The following is an 18,495-nucleotide window of genomic DNA, read 5'->3' as shown; positions in this document are numbered from 1 at the left end:
CAGAAATTAAGGCGATCCTTACTTATGCTACTGAAAACTCTGATAGCAGCCACTAGGTCAACCGTGTTCCATTTAACACATATACCTTAACATGTCAGAGCACACATCTCTTATCTCAAATCTACAATATCATTAATAAGACTTTTAATCAAATGATTAATCTGATAAGGTTTGAATTATTGATTTTTAAATGAAATTAGGATGAGATATAGTTTGTGGGGATGACAATTGGATTAACACGACAAGGTGACAGGGGTCCCTATTACTTATTTAAGATTTCTATTGTCTTTGAAGGACATGGCAAACATAGAATTTTATAATTGTTTTGTTTCTCTCAAGACCATGACCGGAGATAACACTTACACTGGTCAGTAGTAAACAGTATCATGTCCGTGCCCTAACATTGTTTAATAAACACAGGATACATATATGGCCTTACCGACAATGTTCATAGCAATTTGTTTGTTTGTTTTTGTTTAATGTCCTATTAACAGCCAGGGTCATTTAAGGACGTGCCAGGTTTGGAGGTGGAGGAAAGCCGGAGTACCCGGAGAAAAATCACCCGCCTACGGTCAGTACCTGGCAACTGCCCCACGTAGGTTTCGAACTTGCAACCCAGTGGTGGAGGGCTAGTGATAAAGTGTTGGTACACCTTAACCACTCGGCCACCGCGGCCCCATAGCAACACAACCATGTACTTATACAGATCTCATATTGTTCAATGGAAGCTTTTTATGGAAAACAACCAGATCTGTGTTCATAAAATCATAGTTCCATGGCAACTATCTACAGCACCCATCACCAACCAACCAAGGTAACTGCCCAAAGAACTACAACCATGATATCACCACTGAATGATGGGTTTCTATGGCAACCATCCCCAAACATATATTTGGTAACTTTCAACAGAACTACAACCTTAAACTCACTGTTGAATGACAGGTTTCTATGGCAACCATCACCAAAAACACAAATGTATATTTGGTAACTTTCAACAGAACTACAACCTTAAACTCACCGCTGAATGATGGGTTTCTATGGCAACCATCACCAAACATATATTTGGTAACTTTCAACAGAACTACAACCTTAAACTCGCTGCTGAATGGTGGGTTTCTATGGCAACGATCACCAAACATATATTTGGTAACTTTTAACAGATCTACAAACTTAAACTCACTGCTGAATGGTGGGTTTCTATGGCAACCATCACCAAACATATATTTGGTAACTTTCAACAGAACTACAACCTTAAACTCACCACTGAATGATGGGTTTCTATGGCAACCATCACCAAACATATATTTGGTAACTTTAAACAGATCTACAACCTTAAACTCACTGCTGAATGATGGGTATCTATGGCGACTATCGCCAACTATACATGTATTCCCTTAATGAAAAACTTCAGAAAAACCCTCTGTACACTATTTACATATTACCTCAGCCCCAAAGGATGATAACCATACCAATATCTAGACAAAATGTCAGTAAGATATTCATACTGACTCACTCTGTCCTTGACTGCCTTGAAATGATGACATCTGTGATGACCAAATTGAGCACTATTTAATGTGAACTCACTTTCAGTGATATTATGGTTACTTTAAAATGTGTTACAGATCCTCACAAACATGATGACCATAATTCTAGAAATTCCAGCAGTCGTGGTCATTTACAGCCTACTTAATTAAACAAGTCATTGATAAGCTGGCTATGATATTAATTAATGACTAATGCACACATGTTGACCACTACACAACAGATTCTCGAGAAGTGACCACAGCTTCTGGGTTGATAGGTCCATTCAGATTCTCCAGTTCCTCCTGATCGATCTCGTCCAGCTGTTCATCAGGCTGAGGCTGTCTGATGAAGGTGAGGTCACGACCTCGACAAAGCTTCGGGAGGAACAATGACCAGATGTAGACCACCACACACACCCAACTTGATGTCATCTTCACCCACACGGCAGCCCAGTTCAGGCCAAACATGTCCACGTTTGACTCCGCTGGTCTGGAAATCAACAACATTAGTACATGTGAAACTTATATGGATGTTTAATATTCAGACAAGAACCTTTATATTTCATACTTAATGGAATGTTTGACTTTCTCTCTCATACTCAATGGAATGTAGAACTAACTCTCTCATACTTAATGGAATGTTTGACTTTCTCTCTCATACTTAATGGAATGTTGGACTAACTCTCATACTCAATGGAATGTTGGACTAACTCTCTCATACTCAATGGAATGTTGGACTAACTCTCTCATACTCAAAGGAATGTTGGACTAACTCTCATACTCAATGGAATGTTTGACTTTCTCTCTCATACTTAATGGAATGTAGGACTAACTCTCTCATACTTAATGGAATGTTAGACTAACTCTCATACTCTCTCATACTCAATGGAATGTTGGACTAACTCTCTCATACTTAATGGAATGTTGGACTAACTCTCATACTCAATGGAATGTTGGACTAACTCTCATACTCAATGGAATGTTGGACTAACTCTCTCATACTCAAAGGAATGTTGGACTAACTCTCATACTCAATGGAATGTTTGACTTTCTCTCTCATACTTAATGGAATGTAGGACTAACTCTCTCATACTTAATGGAATGTTAGACTAACTCTCATACTCTCTCATACTCAATGGAATGTTGGACTAACTCTCTCATACTTAATGGAATGTTGGACTAACTCTCATACTCAATGGAATGTTGGACTAACTCTCATACTCAATGGAATGTTGGACTAACTCTCATACTCAATGGAATGTTGGGACTAACTCTCATACTCAATGGAATGTAGGACTAACTCTCTCATACTCAATGGAATGTTGGACTAACTCTCTCATACTCAATGGAATGTTTGACTATCTCTCTCATACTTAATGGAATGTTGGACTAACTCTCTCATACTCAATGGAATGTTGGACCAACTCTCTCATACTCAATGGAATGTTGGACTAACTCTCTCATACTCAATGGAATGTTGGACTAACTCTCTCATACTCAATGGAATGTTGGACTAACTCTCTCATACTCAATGGAATGTTGGACTAACTCTCATACTCAATGGAATGTAGAACTAACTCTCTCATACTCAATGGAATGTAGAACTAACTCTCATACTCAATGGAATGTAGAACTAACTCTCTCATACTCAATGGAATGTTGGACTAAATCTCATACTCAATGGAATGTAGAACTAACTCTCTCTCATACTCAATGGAATGTAGAACTAACTCTCTCATACTCAATGGAATGTAGAACTAACTCTCTCATACTCAATGGAATGTTGGACTAACTCTCTCATACTCGATGGAATGTAGAACTAACTCTCTCATACTCATTGGAATGTTGGACCAACTCTCTCATACTCAATGGAATGTAGAACTAACTCTCTCATACTCAATGGAATGTTGGACTAACTCTCTCATACTCAATGGAATGTTGGACCAACTCTCATACTCAATGGAATGTTGGACTAACTCTCATACTCAATGGAATGTTGGACTAACTCTCATACTCAATGGAATGTTGGACTAACTCTCATACTCAATGGAATGTAGGACTAACTCTCTCATACTCAATGGAATGTTGGACTAACTCTCTCATACTCAATGGAATGTTGGACTAACTCTCTCATACTCAATGGAATGTTGGACTAACTCTCTCATACTCAATGGAATGTTGGACTAACTCTCTCTCATACTCAATGGAATGTTGGACTAACTCTCTCATACTCAATGGAATGTTGGACTAACTCTCTCATACTCAATGGAATGTTGGACTAACTCTCTCATACTCAATGGAATGTTGGACTAACTCTCTCATACTCAATGGAATGTTGGACTAACTCTCTCATACTCAATGGAATGTTGGACTAACTCTCTCTCATACTCAATGGAATGTTGGACTAACTCTCTCATACTCAATGGAATGTTGGACTAACTCTCTCATACTCAATGGAATGTTGGACTAACTCTCATACTCAATGGAATGTAGAACTAACTCTCTCATACTCAATGGAATGTAGAACTAACTCTCATACTCAATGGAATGTAGAACTAACTCTCTCATACTCAATGGAATGTTGGACTAAATCTCATACTCAATGGAATGTAGAACTAACTCTCTCTCATACTCAATGGAATGTAGAACTAACTCTCTCATACTCAATGGAATGTAGAACTAACTCTCTCATACTCAATGGAATGTTGGACTAACTCTCTCATACTCGATGGAATGTAGAACTAACTCTCTCATACTCATTGGAATGTTGGACCAACTCTCTCATACTCAATGGAATGTAGAACTAACTCTCTCATACTCAATGGAATGTTGGACTAACTCTCATACTCAATGGAATGTTGGACTAACTCTCTCATACTCAATGGAATGTTGGACTATCTCTCTCATACTCATTGGAATGTTGGACTAACTCTCTCATACTCAATGGAATGTTGGACCAACTCTCTCATACTCAATGGAATGTTGGACTAACTCTCTCATACTCAATGGAATGTTGGACTAACTCTCATACTCAATGGAATGTTGGACTAACTCTCTCATACTCAATGGAATGTTGGACTAAATCTCTCCTACTCAATGGAATGTTGGACTAACTCTCTCATACTCAATGGAATGTAGGACTTACTCTCTCATACTCAATGGAATGTAGGACTAACTCTCATACTCAATGGAATGTTGGACTAACTCTAAGAAGTGTATGTGCCTTATCAGGAGTATACAGATATGTTAAAACAATAAACAAGACCATTCCATGGCCTTTTGAAGCACATTTTGAAATTTTTCCTTGTTTTTTATCAATAAACAGTTTACATTAATGTCATAAATCATGTTTGCAATCTTGATTTTTAACACTTTTCATACATAAGTTAACACTTTTCATACATAAGTTAAGTGCTAAATTTTGCATTTTAGCTGCATACTTGGCTCTCTGTGTAATTGCTCAAGGAATATCAAAGGCCCCAGACTAAGATTCAAGACTTTCCAAGATTGAACACACCCTGAGAATAATATTCCCAGTCCATCCAAACTGAAATATATGTCCGGATATCTAATATACTGGTGTAATTTTTCAGATCATCAGTACAATTTTGTCCTGATCTGTTAATTGTCTTACCTGTACCAGTTAGTGAGCTGCATCATGATATACAGACTGGCCAGACAGAAAATAAAATGGAAAAAGGCATAGTTGTACTTCGTGCCATCAGACTCATTGTATTTGACCTTTTGACCTCCACGTTCTGTTGGGTTTCTTCCTGAAATATACCAATAATGTATTTTATATGTTTAATCTTATATAAGTCATTGTTTGTTAACTGACACTAAGTATGGACACTGAGTATGGACACTATGTATGGACACTAAGTATGGACACTGAGTATGGACACTAAGTATGGACACTGAGTACGGACACTGAGTATGGACACTAAGTATGGACACTATGTATGGACACTAAGTATGGACACTAAGTATGGACACTGAGTATGGACACTATGTATGGACACTGAGTATGGACACTATGTATGGACACTAAGTATGGACACTTACTTGGCTTGACAGGACAGCAGCAACAACATTCATAGTGCTTTACATCCTGTTGAAAAAAAAAAATCAAATGTGGAATAAACAAATGTTTCTAGCTATCATATTGTAAAATTGTACATATCAAAAGAACCATTAATATTTTTTGATGATTAAATCTAATTTTTATAAATAAAGAAACTCGAGCTGAATTTAATACTGATTTTCTTTCTTCATTTTGAAGCATGTCACACAAATAATCTAATAGTGTCAACATTCTCGTCACACAGTTTACACGGAATTAAATATGTATGGATATTTACCAATTGTATTGTACATAACATTTCTTGTAGCAATAAGCATCGGTGCTCCAATTCAGTAATACATTACAAATGTATATAAAACAGAGTAGATACCAGAGAGACTCTGGAATTAAAACTTTTATCACCCTCACATCTTGCTGACTATAATATGCAAACTTAAGACTTAGAATTTGAAACTTAAATCTAGGGAAATTTTCCATAGATAATCATTACTGTTATTTAGGGAAATTTTTCACAGTAATTTTCCATAGAAAATCGTTACTGTTATTCAGGGAAATTTTCCATAGATAATCATTACTGTTATTTAGGGAAATTTTTCACAGTAATTTTCCATAGAAAATCATTACTGTTATTTAGGGTAATTTTCCATAGATAATCATTACTGTTATTTAGGGAAATTTTCCATAGATAATCATTACTGTTATTTAGAGTAATTTTCCATAGACAATCATTACTGTTATTTAGGGTAATTTTCCATAGATAATCATTACTGTTATTTAGGGTAATTTTCCATAGATAATCATTACTGTTATTTAGGGTAATTTTCCATACATAAAAACTACTTTTTTTAGATTAAAGGTGTTGTTAAACTGACCTGGTCTGCGTGACGAGGCACTCCCAACTTGTGAGAATCTGCTGAGGTGGCAAGGCTGCAAATATGACCATCACACAATCACTAAATCCATACTAACTTCCAATTAATATGAATGTACAATTGAATAGATTTTAGATACGTAACTAGATCAAAGGACATTACTGTATCTAATATATGGCAAAAAAGATTTTACCCAACACAGACAGATGCATGTGAACAATGTTGTGTATTTCCTTAAAAGTGTATGTCAGGATAAAAAAGAACGTCATGTCAAAACATTCATTGCCCAGAGTAAATGGCCATAGAAAATGTTGATAACAGTCCAATACAGACGATTTTTGTAAAAAAAAAACAACACTCAACCCAGAGTATATTGCCCTGACAATCATCTGATATAAAACAAAAAACAAAACAAAAACATTTTACCTGGAGTATATTGCTATGACAAAAGACACTTTACCTGGAGTATATTGCCATTACAAAAGACACTTTACCTGGAGTATATTGCCATTACAAAAGACACTTTACCTGGAGTATATTGCCATGACAATAGACATTTTACCTGGAGTATATTGCCGTGACAATAGACACTTTACCTGGTGAATATCGCCATTACAAAAGACATTTTACCCGGAGTATATTGCCATGACAATAGACATTTTACCTGGAGTATATTGCCATGACAATAGATATTTTACCTGGAGTATATTGCCATGACAATAGACATTTTACCTGGAGTATATTGCCAGGACAATAGACATTTTACCTGGAGTATATTGCCATGATAATAGACATTTTACCTGGAGTATATTGCCAGGACAAAAGACATTTTACCTGGAGTATATTGCCGTGAAAAAGGACATTTTACCTGGAGCATATTGCCATGACAAAAGACATTTTACCTGGAGTATATTGCCATGACAAAAGACATTTTACCTGGAGTATATTGCCATGACAAAAGACACTTTACCTGGAGTATATTGCCGTGACAATAGACATTTTACCTGGAGTATATTGCCGTGACAAAAGACACTTTACCTGGTGTATATTGCCATTACAAAAGACACTTTACCTGGAGTATATTGCCATGACAATAGACATTTTACCTGGAGTATATTGCCATGACAATAGACATTTTACCTGGAGTATATTGCCGTGACAAAAGACACTTTACCTGGAGTACATCGCCATGACAAACATCAGAAATAGTCCAGCATAGGCTGATATCATGTCCATATCCTGGAAGGCTGGTTTAGGTCGACACATCTGTGTGGTGGTGTTCGCCATCACATGGAAACTCTCACTGGGGTCAGCCACATACTCCATCCTCAAGTGAGGTGTAGCTGTTGTCTGAAGACTGGTCTCATCTGATGATGTCATACTGGCAAGAATCAGAGTTCTTACCGTCTCCAGGATATGGACTGAAACATCATAAAATTGAAATTTAGCAAGAAATAATAAGAGATGAAATAATGAAATAATTAGAGGAGATTAAATAATTAGAGGAGATGAAATAATGCTGGGTATAAACAAACTGTACATTTTAACTGTGATATAAACCTTTAACAGGGACATGACTGAATGACGACATGACACTTACTCTCCTCAGGTGGTTCACTAGACAGGGCTGACCAGGTGAGATACTTACTCTCCTCAGGTGGTTCACTAGACAGGGCTGACCAGGTGAGATACTTACTCAGGTGGTTCACTAGACAGGGCTGACCAGGTGAGATACTTACTCTCCTCAGGTGGTTCACTAGACAGGGCTGACCAGGTGATATACTTACTCAGGTGGTTCACTAGACAGGGCTGACCAGGTGAGATACTTACTCTCCTCAGGTGGTTCACTAGACAGGGCTGACCAGGTGAGATACTTACTCTCCTCAGGTGGTTCACTAGACAGGGCTGACCAGGTAAGATACTTACTCTCCTCAGGTGGTTCACTAGACATGGCTGACCAGGTGATATACTTACTCTCCTCAGGTGGTTCACTAGACAGGGCTGACCAGGTGACATACTTACTCAGGTGGTTCACTAGACAGGGCTGACCAGGTGAGATACTTACTCTCCTCAGGTGGTTCACTAGACAGGGCTGACCAGGTGATATACTTACTCTCCTCAGGTGGTTCACTAGACAGGGCTGACCAGGTGACATACTTACTCAGATGGTTCACTAGACAGGGCTGACCAGGTGACATACTTACTCAGGTGGTTCACTAGACAGGGCTGACCAGGTGAGATACTTACTCTCCTCAGGTGGTTCACTAGACAGGGCTGACCAGGTGAGATACTTACTCTCCTCAGGTGGTTCTCTAGACAGGGCTGACCAGGTGAGATACTTACTCTCCTCAGGTGGTTCACTAGACAGGGCTGACCAGGTGAGATACTTACTCTCCTCAGGTGGTTCACTAGACATGGCTGACCAGGTGATATACTTACTCAGGTGGTTCTCTAGACAGGGCTGACCAGGTGAGATACTTACTCTCCTCAGGTGGTTCACTAGACAGGGCTGACCAGGTAAGTTACTTACTCAGGTGGTTCACTAGACAGGGCTGACCAGGTGACATACTTACTCAGGTGGTTCACTAGACAGGGCTGACCAGGTGACATACTTACTCAGGTGGTTCACTAGACAGGGCTGACCAGGTGATATACTTACTCTCCTCAGGTGGTTCACTAGACAGGGCTGACCAGGTGACATACTTACTCAGGTGGTTCACTAGACAAGGCTGACCAGGTGAGATACTTACTCTCCTCAGGTGGTTCACTAGACAGGGCTGACCAGGTGACATACTTACTCAGGTGGTTCACTAGACAGGGCTGACCAGGTGAGATACTTACTCTCCTCAGGTGGTTCACTAGACAGGGCTGACCAGGTGAGATACTTACTCTCCTCAGGTGGTTCACTAGACAGGGCTGACCAGGTGACATACTTACTCAGGTGGTTCACTAGACAGGGCTGACCAGGTGAGATACTTACTCTCCTCAGGTGGTTCACTAGACAGGGCTGATCAGGTGAGATACTTACTCTCCTCAGGTGGTTCACTAGACAGGGCTGACCAGGTGAGATACTTACTCAGGTGGTTCACTAGACAGGGCTGACCAGGTGAGATACTTACTCTCCTCAGGTGGTTCACTAGACAGGGCTGACCAGGTGAGATACTTACTCAGGTGGTTCACTAGACAGGGCTGACCAGGTGATATACTTACTCAGGTGGTTCACTACACAGGGCTGACCAGGTGAGATACTTACTCTCCTCAGGTGGTTCACTAGACAGGGCTGACCAGGTGAGATACTTACTCAGGTGGTTCACTAGACAGGGCTGACCAGGTGAGATACTTACTCTCCTCAGGTGGTTCACTAGACAGGGCTGACCAGGTGAGATACTTACTCAGGTGGTTCACTAGACAGGGCTGACCAGGTGAGATACTTACTCAGGTGGTTCACTAGACAGGGCTGACCAGGTGACATACTTACTCTCCTCAGGTGGTTCACTAGACAGGGCTGACCAGGTGATATACTTACTCAGGTGGTTCACTAGACAGGGCTGACCAGGTGACATACTTACTCTCCTCAGGTGGTTCACTAGACAGGGCTGACCAGGTGAGATACTTACTCTCCTCAGGTGGTTCACTAGACAGGGCTGACCAGGTGATATACTTACTCAGGTGGTTCACTAGACAGGGCTGACCAGGTGACATACTTACTCTCCTCAGGTGGTTCACTAGACAGGGCTGACCAGGTGACATACTTACTCAGGTGGTTCACTAGACAGGGCGGACCAGGTGAGATACTTACTCTCCTCAGGTGGTTCACTAGACAGGGCTGACCAGCTGACATACTTACTCAGGTGGTTCACTAGACAGGGCGGACCAGGTGAGATACTTACTCTCCTCAGGTGGTTCACTAGACAGGGCGGACCAGGTGAGATACTTACTCTCCTCAGGTGGTTCACTAGACAGGGCGGACCAGGTGAGATACTTACTCTCCTCAGGTGGTTCACTAGACAGGGCTGACCAGGTGAGATACTTACTCTCCTCAGGTGGTTCACTAGACAGGGCTGACCAGGTGATATACTTACTCTCCTCAGGTGGTTCACTAGACAGGGCGGACCAGGTGAGATACTTACTCTCCTCAGGTGGTTCACTAGACAGGGCTGACCAGGTGAGATACTTACTCAGGTGGTTCACTAGACAGGGCTGACCAGGTGACATACTTACTCTCCTCAGGTGGTTCACTAGACAGGGCGGACCAGGTGAGATACTTACTCTCCTCAGGTGGTTCACTAGACAGGGCGGACCAGGTGAGATACTTACTCTCCTCAGGTGGTTCACTAGACAGGGCTGACCAGGTGAGATACTTACTCTCCTCAGGTGGTTCACTAGACAGGGCTGACCAGGTGATATACTTACTCTCCTCAGGTGGTTCACTAGACAGGGCGGACCAGGTGAGATACTTACTCTCCTCAGGTGGTTCACTAGACAGGGCTGACCAGGTGATATACTTACTCTCCTCAGGTGGTTCACTAGACAGGGCTGACCAGGTGATATACTTACTCAGGTGGTTCACTAGACAGGGCTGACCAGGTGACATACTTACTCTCCTCAGGTGGTTCACTAGACAGGGCTGACCAGGTGAGATACTTACTCTCCTCAGGTGGTTCACTAGACAGGGCTGACCAGGTGATATACTTACTCAGGTGGTTCACTAGACAGGGCTGACCAGGTGACATACTTACTCTCCTCAGGTGGTTCACTAGACAGGGCTGACCAGGTGACATACTTACTCAGGTGGTTCACTAGACAGGGCGGACCAGGTGAGATACTTACTCTCCTCAGGTGGTTCACTAGACAGGGCTGACCAGCTGACATACTTACTCAGGTGGTTCACTAGACAGGGCGGACCAGGTGAGATACTTACTCTCCTCAGGTGGTTCACTAGACAGGGCGGACCAGGTGAGATACTTACTCTCCTCAGGTGGTTCACTAGACAGGGCGGACCAGGTGAGATACTTACTCTCCTCAGGTGGTTCACTAGACAGGGCTGACCAGGTGAGATACTTACTCTCCTCAGGTGGTTCACTAGACAGGGCTGACCAGGTGATATACTTACTCTCCTCAGGTGGTTCACTAGACAGGGCGGACCAGGTGAGATACTTACTCTCCTCAGGTGGTTCACTAGACAGGGCTGACCAGGTGAGATACTTACTCAGGTGGTTCACTAGACAGGGCTGACCAGGTGACATACTTACTCTCCTCAGGTGGTTCACTAGACAGGGCGGACCAGGTGAGATACTTACTCTCCTCAGGTGGTTCACTAGACAGGGCGGACCAGGTGAGATACTTACTCTCCTCAGGTGGTTCACTAGACAGGGCTGACCAGGTGAGATACTTACTCTCCTCAGGTGGTTCACTAGACAGGGCTGACCAGGTGATATACTTACTCTCCTCAGGTGGTTCACTAGACAGGGCGGACCAGGTGAGATACTTACTCTCCTCAGGTGGTTCACTAGACAGGGCTGACCAGGTGATATACTTACTCTCCTCAGGTGGTTCACTAGACAGGGCGGACCAGGTGAGATACTTACTCTCCTCAGGTGGTTCACTAGACAGGGCTGACCAGGTGAGATACTTACTCTCCTCAGGTGGTTCACTAGACAGGGCTGACCAGGTGAGATAAACTACATAGAGACTGATCACAGAGGACTGCAGTGTTCCCGAGTTAGGGTTGACTGTAAAAACACAAATCGCTCACATGTATACACAAAAGTTGAGTATTCTATTTCTCTGGTCATGATTAAGACAGATATTTTAATCAGGGTAATACAATATACATAAATAATCCTTGCCTTTGATAACACTTAAAGATGATTTGTCATTTAATATGACACAATTTTATAATGAAAATTATACTGACAAAATATTTTTTGATATCAGTAAATGTTTAAATATATAAAATGATATTGTTATAAGCAACATACACTTGGATACGACCGGGAGAAGGGTGATGATGGAGAGGATGATACAGAGGCCGGCGTTGACTCCGATGAAAACCTTGTTGTGTAAACAGCCTTTGAGACTTGTGTAATTAAAATACAGCATGAACAGGCCCACCACTGTCACCATGTAGAAGATGGTCGCACACATCAGGGTCCCTACAGACAGGAATTGATACTGACGTTCAAAATCAGCACAGGAAGGTTTTACAGCAGAATTACTTCAAAGTTACTTTTGATTCAAAACATAAAAGGAACTAGATAGAACAAGTTTCGTTTCTAAAATAGATTATTACACTAATGACTTTGGCCTTACTTTCGAGAATTCAGTGAAATCATTTAGGCCAAGAACAAATAGTAATCAAAGTTTACAGATAAAAGCAGCACTCAAGATGTATCCACATGTAATATTCGATGTCTGGTGAACATTTAGTAAGTATTTCAGATTGTTATAATCAAGTTGTATCAGAGCATTTCAGAATAGGAAGATTATTATAAGCCAGTAGTATTTGAACATTTAATGTATGAATGAAAAAGGTATACACAATTATCCCCCCCCCCCCCCTCCCCCCCCAAAAAAAAATAAAAAGATAATGTGCGATATATCACATTAAATGGCAATCTTATCTAGAGTTAGTTCCCTTGGTTCACAAAGTTTATTACACAACTTCCATTGTTAAAGTCATGTTATGATATCTTAGACGTAAAACTTACCAACATAACCACAGGTGCTTCTCTTCCCTGCCTTAACATTCAACCTGTAAAAATAACCATTATCGACATCAGACAAACATCACGGTACCATTAACATCACAGCTATGTCACTAGTTTAAAATCATGGATATCTCCTGTTGAATACCATATTTCAAGAGTAAGAAAGAATACCAGTATACTTTCATACTCCTGAAATAGATATTTGAATATTGATATTCTACCAGAAACCACAATTGTTTTTATTTTGTAATTTTTTTAGAATTCATTTCATTTCTTGTTTATTTATTTCATCAATACAAACTATGCTGATATAAATTTTTTATCAATTCTTGTAAAAAGAGGGATTAATGGCAAGGGTTGAAATTCAAAATTAGCTTTTTAGAAGTAGGTCAAAGGTCACCAAGGTCAATGTAACAAGGTGTGCACATGAAGTACCAATGTAAAGGCCTGGTCACAAGGTACACACAAATAGCCAAGCCGTATCCTCGTTAGTACTGAAATAACACTGTTTTATAAAATCTTTAACCCAGCTGTCCATGGATGTCGTGCTGGTACTGTGATGTCGATGCCGAGGATACAGCAATAGTTCCCGTGTTGTACACCACCATGACAATTAATATATTTTCAGATAAAGACAAATGAGCATCATCATTTTTTTCCTCAGTTGGATTTTTTTTCAAAGAAATATTTCATATTTATGTAAACATGACAATTCAGTGTATCACATTCACACAACCATTGTAAAATTATAACCCAAGAATTCAATTATGATAAGATAAAAAGTATAGGTTACAGTGACCTACATTTGCTACAATGTACTAACCACCTCAATCATCATCACTACGGTGAACCCATGCAGGCCCTTAGTATTGAGTTCAAGTGACCAGTAGTGTAGGAGAGAGAGCCAGCCAAACCTTTTCCTTGATGTAGGTCAAAGTTCAAAATGCTAGTCAGAGTGAACTACTTTTGATAAATGACACACTGCCTCACCCAGATTAACCCAAATATGAAGTTCTAGTGACATGCTGTATAGGAGACAGAACCCAGGCAAAATAGTCTGAAAGGACAGACAGATGGACACAATGCAAAATTAAATAAGAGGCCAATGGGTCTGAACTGTCCCCTGAGTTTTGATATATTTTGGCAGATTTGGTTCTTGTGACCTTGAATTTGAGGTCAATGTCATTCACCCCAGCATGCTAAAGGCCTATTAGCAGATCTCTGGGACTCTTGCCAGGTGAGAAAAAATCATTTAAAGATTTTAGCATACTTGACCCCTGTGACCTTGAATGAAAGTCAAGGTCATTCATTTCAACCATCATTATAGCACTTCACCCCAGCATGCTATAGCTCCAATATCAGGTCTCGGGGTCTCTAGCTAAATAATTTTTTTTTTTAAGAAGTCTTTAAAAGAATTTAGTTTATCTGACACCTGTGACTTAAATGAAGGTTAAGGTCATTTTCACTTCAATAATCTTGATAGCTCTTAACTCCAGGATGCTACAGGCCCAATATCAGGTCTCTGGACATCTTGCTTAATGAGAAGAAGTCATTTAAAAATTCAAGGATATTGGTCTCCTGTGACCTTGAATGAAGGTCAAGGTCATTTATTTAAATAACCTTGATAGGCCTACACCCTAGCATGATATAGACCCAATATCAGGTCTCTGGGTTTCTTGCGTAAAGAGAAGAAGTTGTTAAAAGATTTTAGCATATTTGACCCAGTGACCTTGAATGAAGATCAACGACATTCATTTAACAATCTTTGATAGCCCTTCAGCCCAGCATGCAATAGGCCCAATATCAGGTATCTATGCCTCTTGGTTATTGAGAAGAAATTGAAAACACAAACTATTAACAAAGGTATGATACACAAAGGAAGTCGATGGACAAAAGGCAATTAGAATATAATTGACAGATACTATATTTTAATTCTTAAAATTATTTGTTTTATCTCAACCTTAAATACCTCTCCAACTAACATGTATTTCAGACAAGTCCTAACTAGGTTAGCATTCTGTCACTTGGTATCTCACACAAGGCATAACTAGGTTAGTATTCTGTCACTTGGTATCTCAGTCAAGGCCTAACTAGGTTAGCGTTCTGTCACTTGGTATCTCAGACAAGGCCTAACTAGGTTAGCGTTCTGTCACTTGGTATCTCAGACAAGGCCTAACTAGGTTAGCATTCTGTCACTTGGTATCTCACACAAGGCCTAACTAGGTTAGCGTTCTGTCACTTGGTATCTCAGACAAGGCCTAACTAGGTTAGCATTCTGTCACTTGGTATCTCAGACAAGGCCTAACTAGGTTAGCATTCTGTCACTTGGTATCTCAGACAAGGCCTAACTAGGTTAGCATTCTGTCACTTGGTATCTCACACAAGGCCTAACTAGGTTAGCGTTCTGTCACTTGGTATCTCAGACAAGGCCTAACTAGGTTAGCATTCTGTCACTTGGTATCTCACACAAGGCCTAACTAGGTTAGCGTTCTGTCACTTGGTATCTCAGACAAGGCCTAACTAGGTTAGCGTTCTGTCACTTGGTATCTCAGACAAGGCCTAACTAGGTTAGCATTCTGTCACTTGGTATCTCACACAAGGCCTAACTAGGTTAGCGTTCTGTCACTTGGTATCTCAGACAAGGCCTAACTAGGTTAGCATTCTGTCACTTGGTATCTCACACAAGGCCTAACTAGGTTAGCATTCTGTCACTTGGTATCTCAGACAAGGCCTAACTAGGTTAGCATTCTGTCACTTGGTATCTCAGACAAGGCCTAACTAGGTTAGCATTCTGTCACTTGGTATCTCAGACAAGGCCTAACTAGGTTAGCATTCTGTCACTTGGTATCTCAGACAAGGCTTACAATTGTCTTCTCACAAAGCAGCTTACCACTTAGCATTCCAGGAATGTGTTAAATCAACCAAAAGGATCAGTTGAAACAAAATGAAAATGAAGCCGCCCACCATTCCTACATACAGCCAGTCTGAAAGAAGAGGAAACATATTTTGTTAATTGATTTGAAAGCTACAAAAGAATTGTTGACACAATTGAGGCAGCATCTATTCTCTACCCTTTCAATATTCAACACATTGTCACAGCAGAATTCAAACAGTGCCTTCAACTAGAATAAACAAGTGCAATCAATGATTGCGAAGCTCAACTGGCAGCAGCAATCACAGAACTATGCACTAATGTTTTAATGTATTTATAAGCATGTCATTTTGAAGTTGTACATCACATAATATCACTCCTAGACCTCCAATGGATGTATAAACCAAATTAGAAGGGTGTGAGGTGTATACTATTACCCCAAAAACTTTTAAGTCTTTGGGTGGGACACGGATGCCGGGGATACAGCATTAACCCACCGTTACTCATAACTGGTGAGCTAAAAACGTTTGTGAATTAAATTAGTTAAAGCTAGCCCAAAGCATGTAAAACACTGTACCCCAAAAAATTCAAAGTAAAAAAGACTTGATGAACTTCCATGTAAAATATATCAGCATGTTCTCACTATCAATGTGTTTATGACAAACTCTACACAGGTTTTCGAGACAGTGACTGACGAAAGATAGTCTTCAACTTGTACATGGCAGGAAAAATGATATAAAATGTTATGATTATACCGAATACTCACATCTACTGTATTGGTATGGAACGAAGAACGAGCCAACACAGCAGCCAATTAACAGTATCAGTTTCAGCAGCCAAAACCTGTGTGAGGAAGCAGATTCCTGGAGTTAGTATCCCCAGTAGTGTGGACAAAACACTTTATCAGGATGGTATATGAATGTTAGGATTACTCAGGCATTAGACGTGTGGTGAAGTCAAATATCTGCTTTGGATGGCAGAAAGAATGTTGACTATGAAATCTATCTTTTTTTTTTTTTACTTATAATGACCCTAGCCTATAACTTTTTACCTTTATGACTCTAACCTTTCCTTTTGTCTTAATTAAGCCTGAACTTTTATGTAAACACTCAAAATAATTCAAACTTTTTATTCTCTATACCAAATTTACAATCAAAATAATTTAAACTTTTTATTCTCTACATCAAATTTACACTCAAAATAATTTAAACTTTTTATTTTCTACACCAAATTTACACTCAAAATAATTTAAACTTTTTATTCTCTACACCAAATTTACACTCAAAATAATTTAAACTTTTTATTCTCTACACCAAATTTACACTCAAAATAATTTAAACTTTTTATTCTCTACACCAAATTTACACTCAAAATTATTTAAACTTTTTATTCTAGATCTCTACACCAAATTAATCAGTTGTGGGTTTAACTAATGATAGTATTTCAGTTTTACAGAATTTCTGAGATGGCCTTAGACTTAGGTGCTGTGGTGGTCATGCATGATCAGTTCCAATTGTGGATATTAGGCTACCTTATAAACAGTTCAGAGATTCTAGTACAATCACTTGCCCATTGTGGATGTTGCCTGCCCACTGGTCACTGCTGCGAGTACACAGGGTAAGGATCATGAGGATGAAGCTGAATGCCACCATACCCATACACAGTCTGTATACGGCCTTGTACCCTGTCAGCATTCCACAGTTCTCTCCCAGACTCAGGTCTAAACAGGTCTCATTGAACTGGGGTATCTGGAAGTATATGTATACAAAATGACAGGTAAGTTACAGGTAAATTCACAAGTGATGTAAGTACAGGTAAAATCACAGGTAAGTTATAGGTAAATTTACAGAGATGTAAGTACAGGTAAAATTACAGGTTGTTACAGGTAAATCTCCAGTGATGTAAGAACAGGTAAAATGACAGGTAAGTTACAGGTTAATCTCCAGTGATGTAAGTACAGGTAAAATGACAGGTAAATTAAAGGTAAATTTACGGTGATGTAAGTATAAGTAAAATGACAGGTAAGCTACAGGTAAATCTCCAGTGATGTAAGTACATTTACAGGTAAAATGACAGTTATGTAAGTACAGGTAAAATGACAGGTAAGTTACAGGTAAATTCAAAGTCATGTAAGCACAGGTAAGTTACAGGTGAATTTACAGTGATGTAAGTACAGGTAAAATTACAGGTAAGTCACAGGTAAATTTAAAGTGATGTAAGTACAGGTAAAATGAGAGGCAGGTTACAGATAAATATACAGTGAAGTAATTATAAGTACGGGTAAAATGACAGGCAAGTTACAGGTTAATATACAGTGATGTAAGTACAAGTAAAATGACAGGCAAGCTACAGGTAAATTTAAAGTTATGTAAGCACAGGTAAAACTAGATTACTGACATGTCAGTGAGGGCCTGTGATGTGTCTGCCTCTATAC

The 18,495-nt window shown here is 39.8% G+C and overlaps 1 protein-coding gene across 1 annotated transcript in view; it reads right to left on the bottom strand.

The window, feature by feature from the left end:
- Positions 1 to 597: 597 nt before the first annotated feature.
- Positions 598 to 18,495, bottom strand: part of LOC117334838 — a 56,983-nt gene continuing 39,085 nt past the window's right edge. The window contains exons 3-18 of the mRNA XM_033894656.1: positions 17,631 to 17,809; positions 16,828 to 16,904; positions 16,080 to 16,173; positions 13,190 to 13,233; positions 12,461 to 12,634; positions 11,732 to 12,211; positions 11,401 to 11,667; positions 10,749 to 11,015; positions 10,370 to 10,636; positions 8,684 to 8,897; positions 8,080 to 8,261; positions 7,654 to 7,900; positions 6,480 to 6,534; positions 5,589 to 5,634; positions 5,158 to 5,296; positions 598 to 2,013 (exon numbers count right to left, since the gene is read on the bottom strand). Of these exons, the coding sequence (XP_033750547.1) occupies positions 1,755 to 2,013; positions 5,158 to 5,296; positions 5,589 to 5,634; positions 6,480 to 6,534; positions 7,654 to 7,900; positions 8,080 to 8,261; positions 8,684 to 8,897; positions 10,370 to 10,636; positions 10,749 to 11,015; positions 11,401 to 11,667; positions 11,732 to 12,211; positions 12,461 to 12,634; positions 13,190 to 13,233; positions 16,080 to 16,173; positions 16,828 to 16,904; positions 17,631 to 17,809 (2,991 nt within the window). The 3' untranslated portion in view covers positions 598 to 1,754. The remainder of the gene's footprint in view (positions 2,014 to 5,157; positions 5,297 to 5,588; positions 5,635 to 6,479; positions 6,535 to 7,653; positions 7,901 to 8,079; positions 8,262 to 8,683; positions 8,898 to 10,369; positions 10,637 to 10,748; positions 11,016 to 11,400; positions 11,668 to 11,731; positions 12,212 to 12,460; positions 12,635 to 13,189; positions 13,234 to 16,079; positions 16,174 to 16,827; positions 16,905 to 17,630; positions 17,810 to 18,495) is intronic.

Source organism: Pecten maximus, chromosome 9, assembly GCF_902652985.1.
Source record: "Pecten maximus chromosome 9, xPecMax1.1, whole genome shotgun sequence".
NCBI classification, from domain to species: domain Eukaryota; kingdom Metazoa; phylum Mollusca; class Bivalvia; order Pectinida; family Pectinidae; genus Pecten; species Pecten maximus.
The sequence above is the reverse complement of the archived record's forward strand: the minus strand, read 5'-3'. Positions and strand labels throughout refer to the sequence as shown.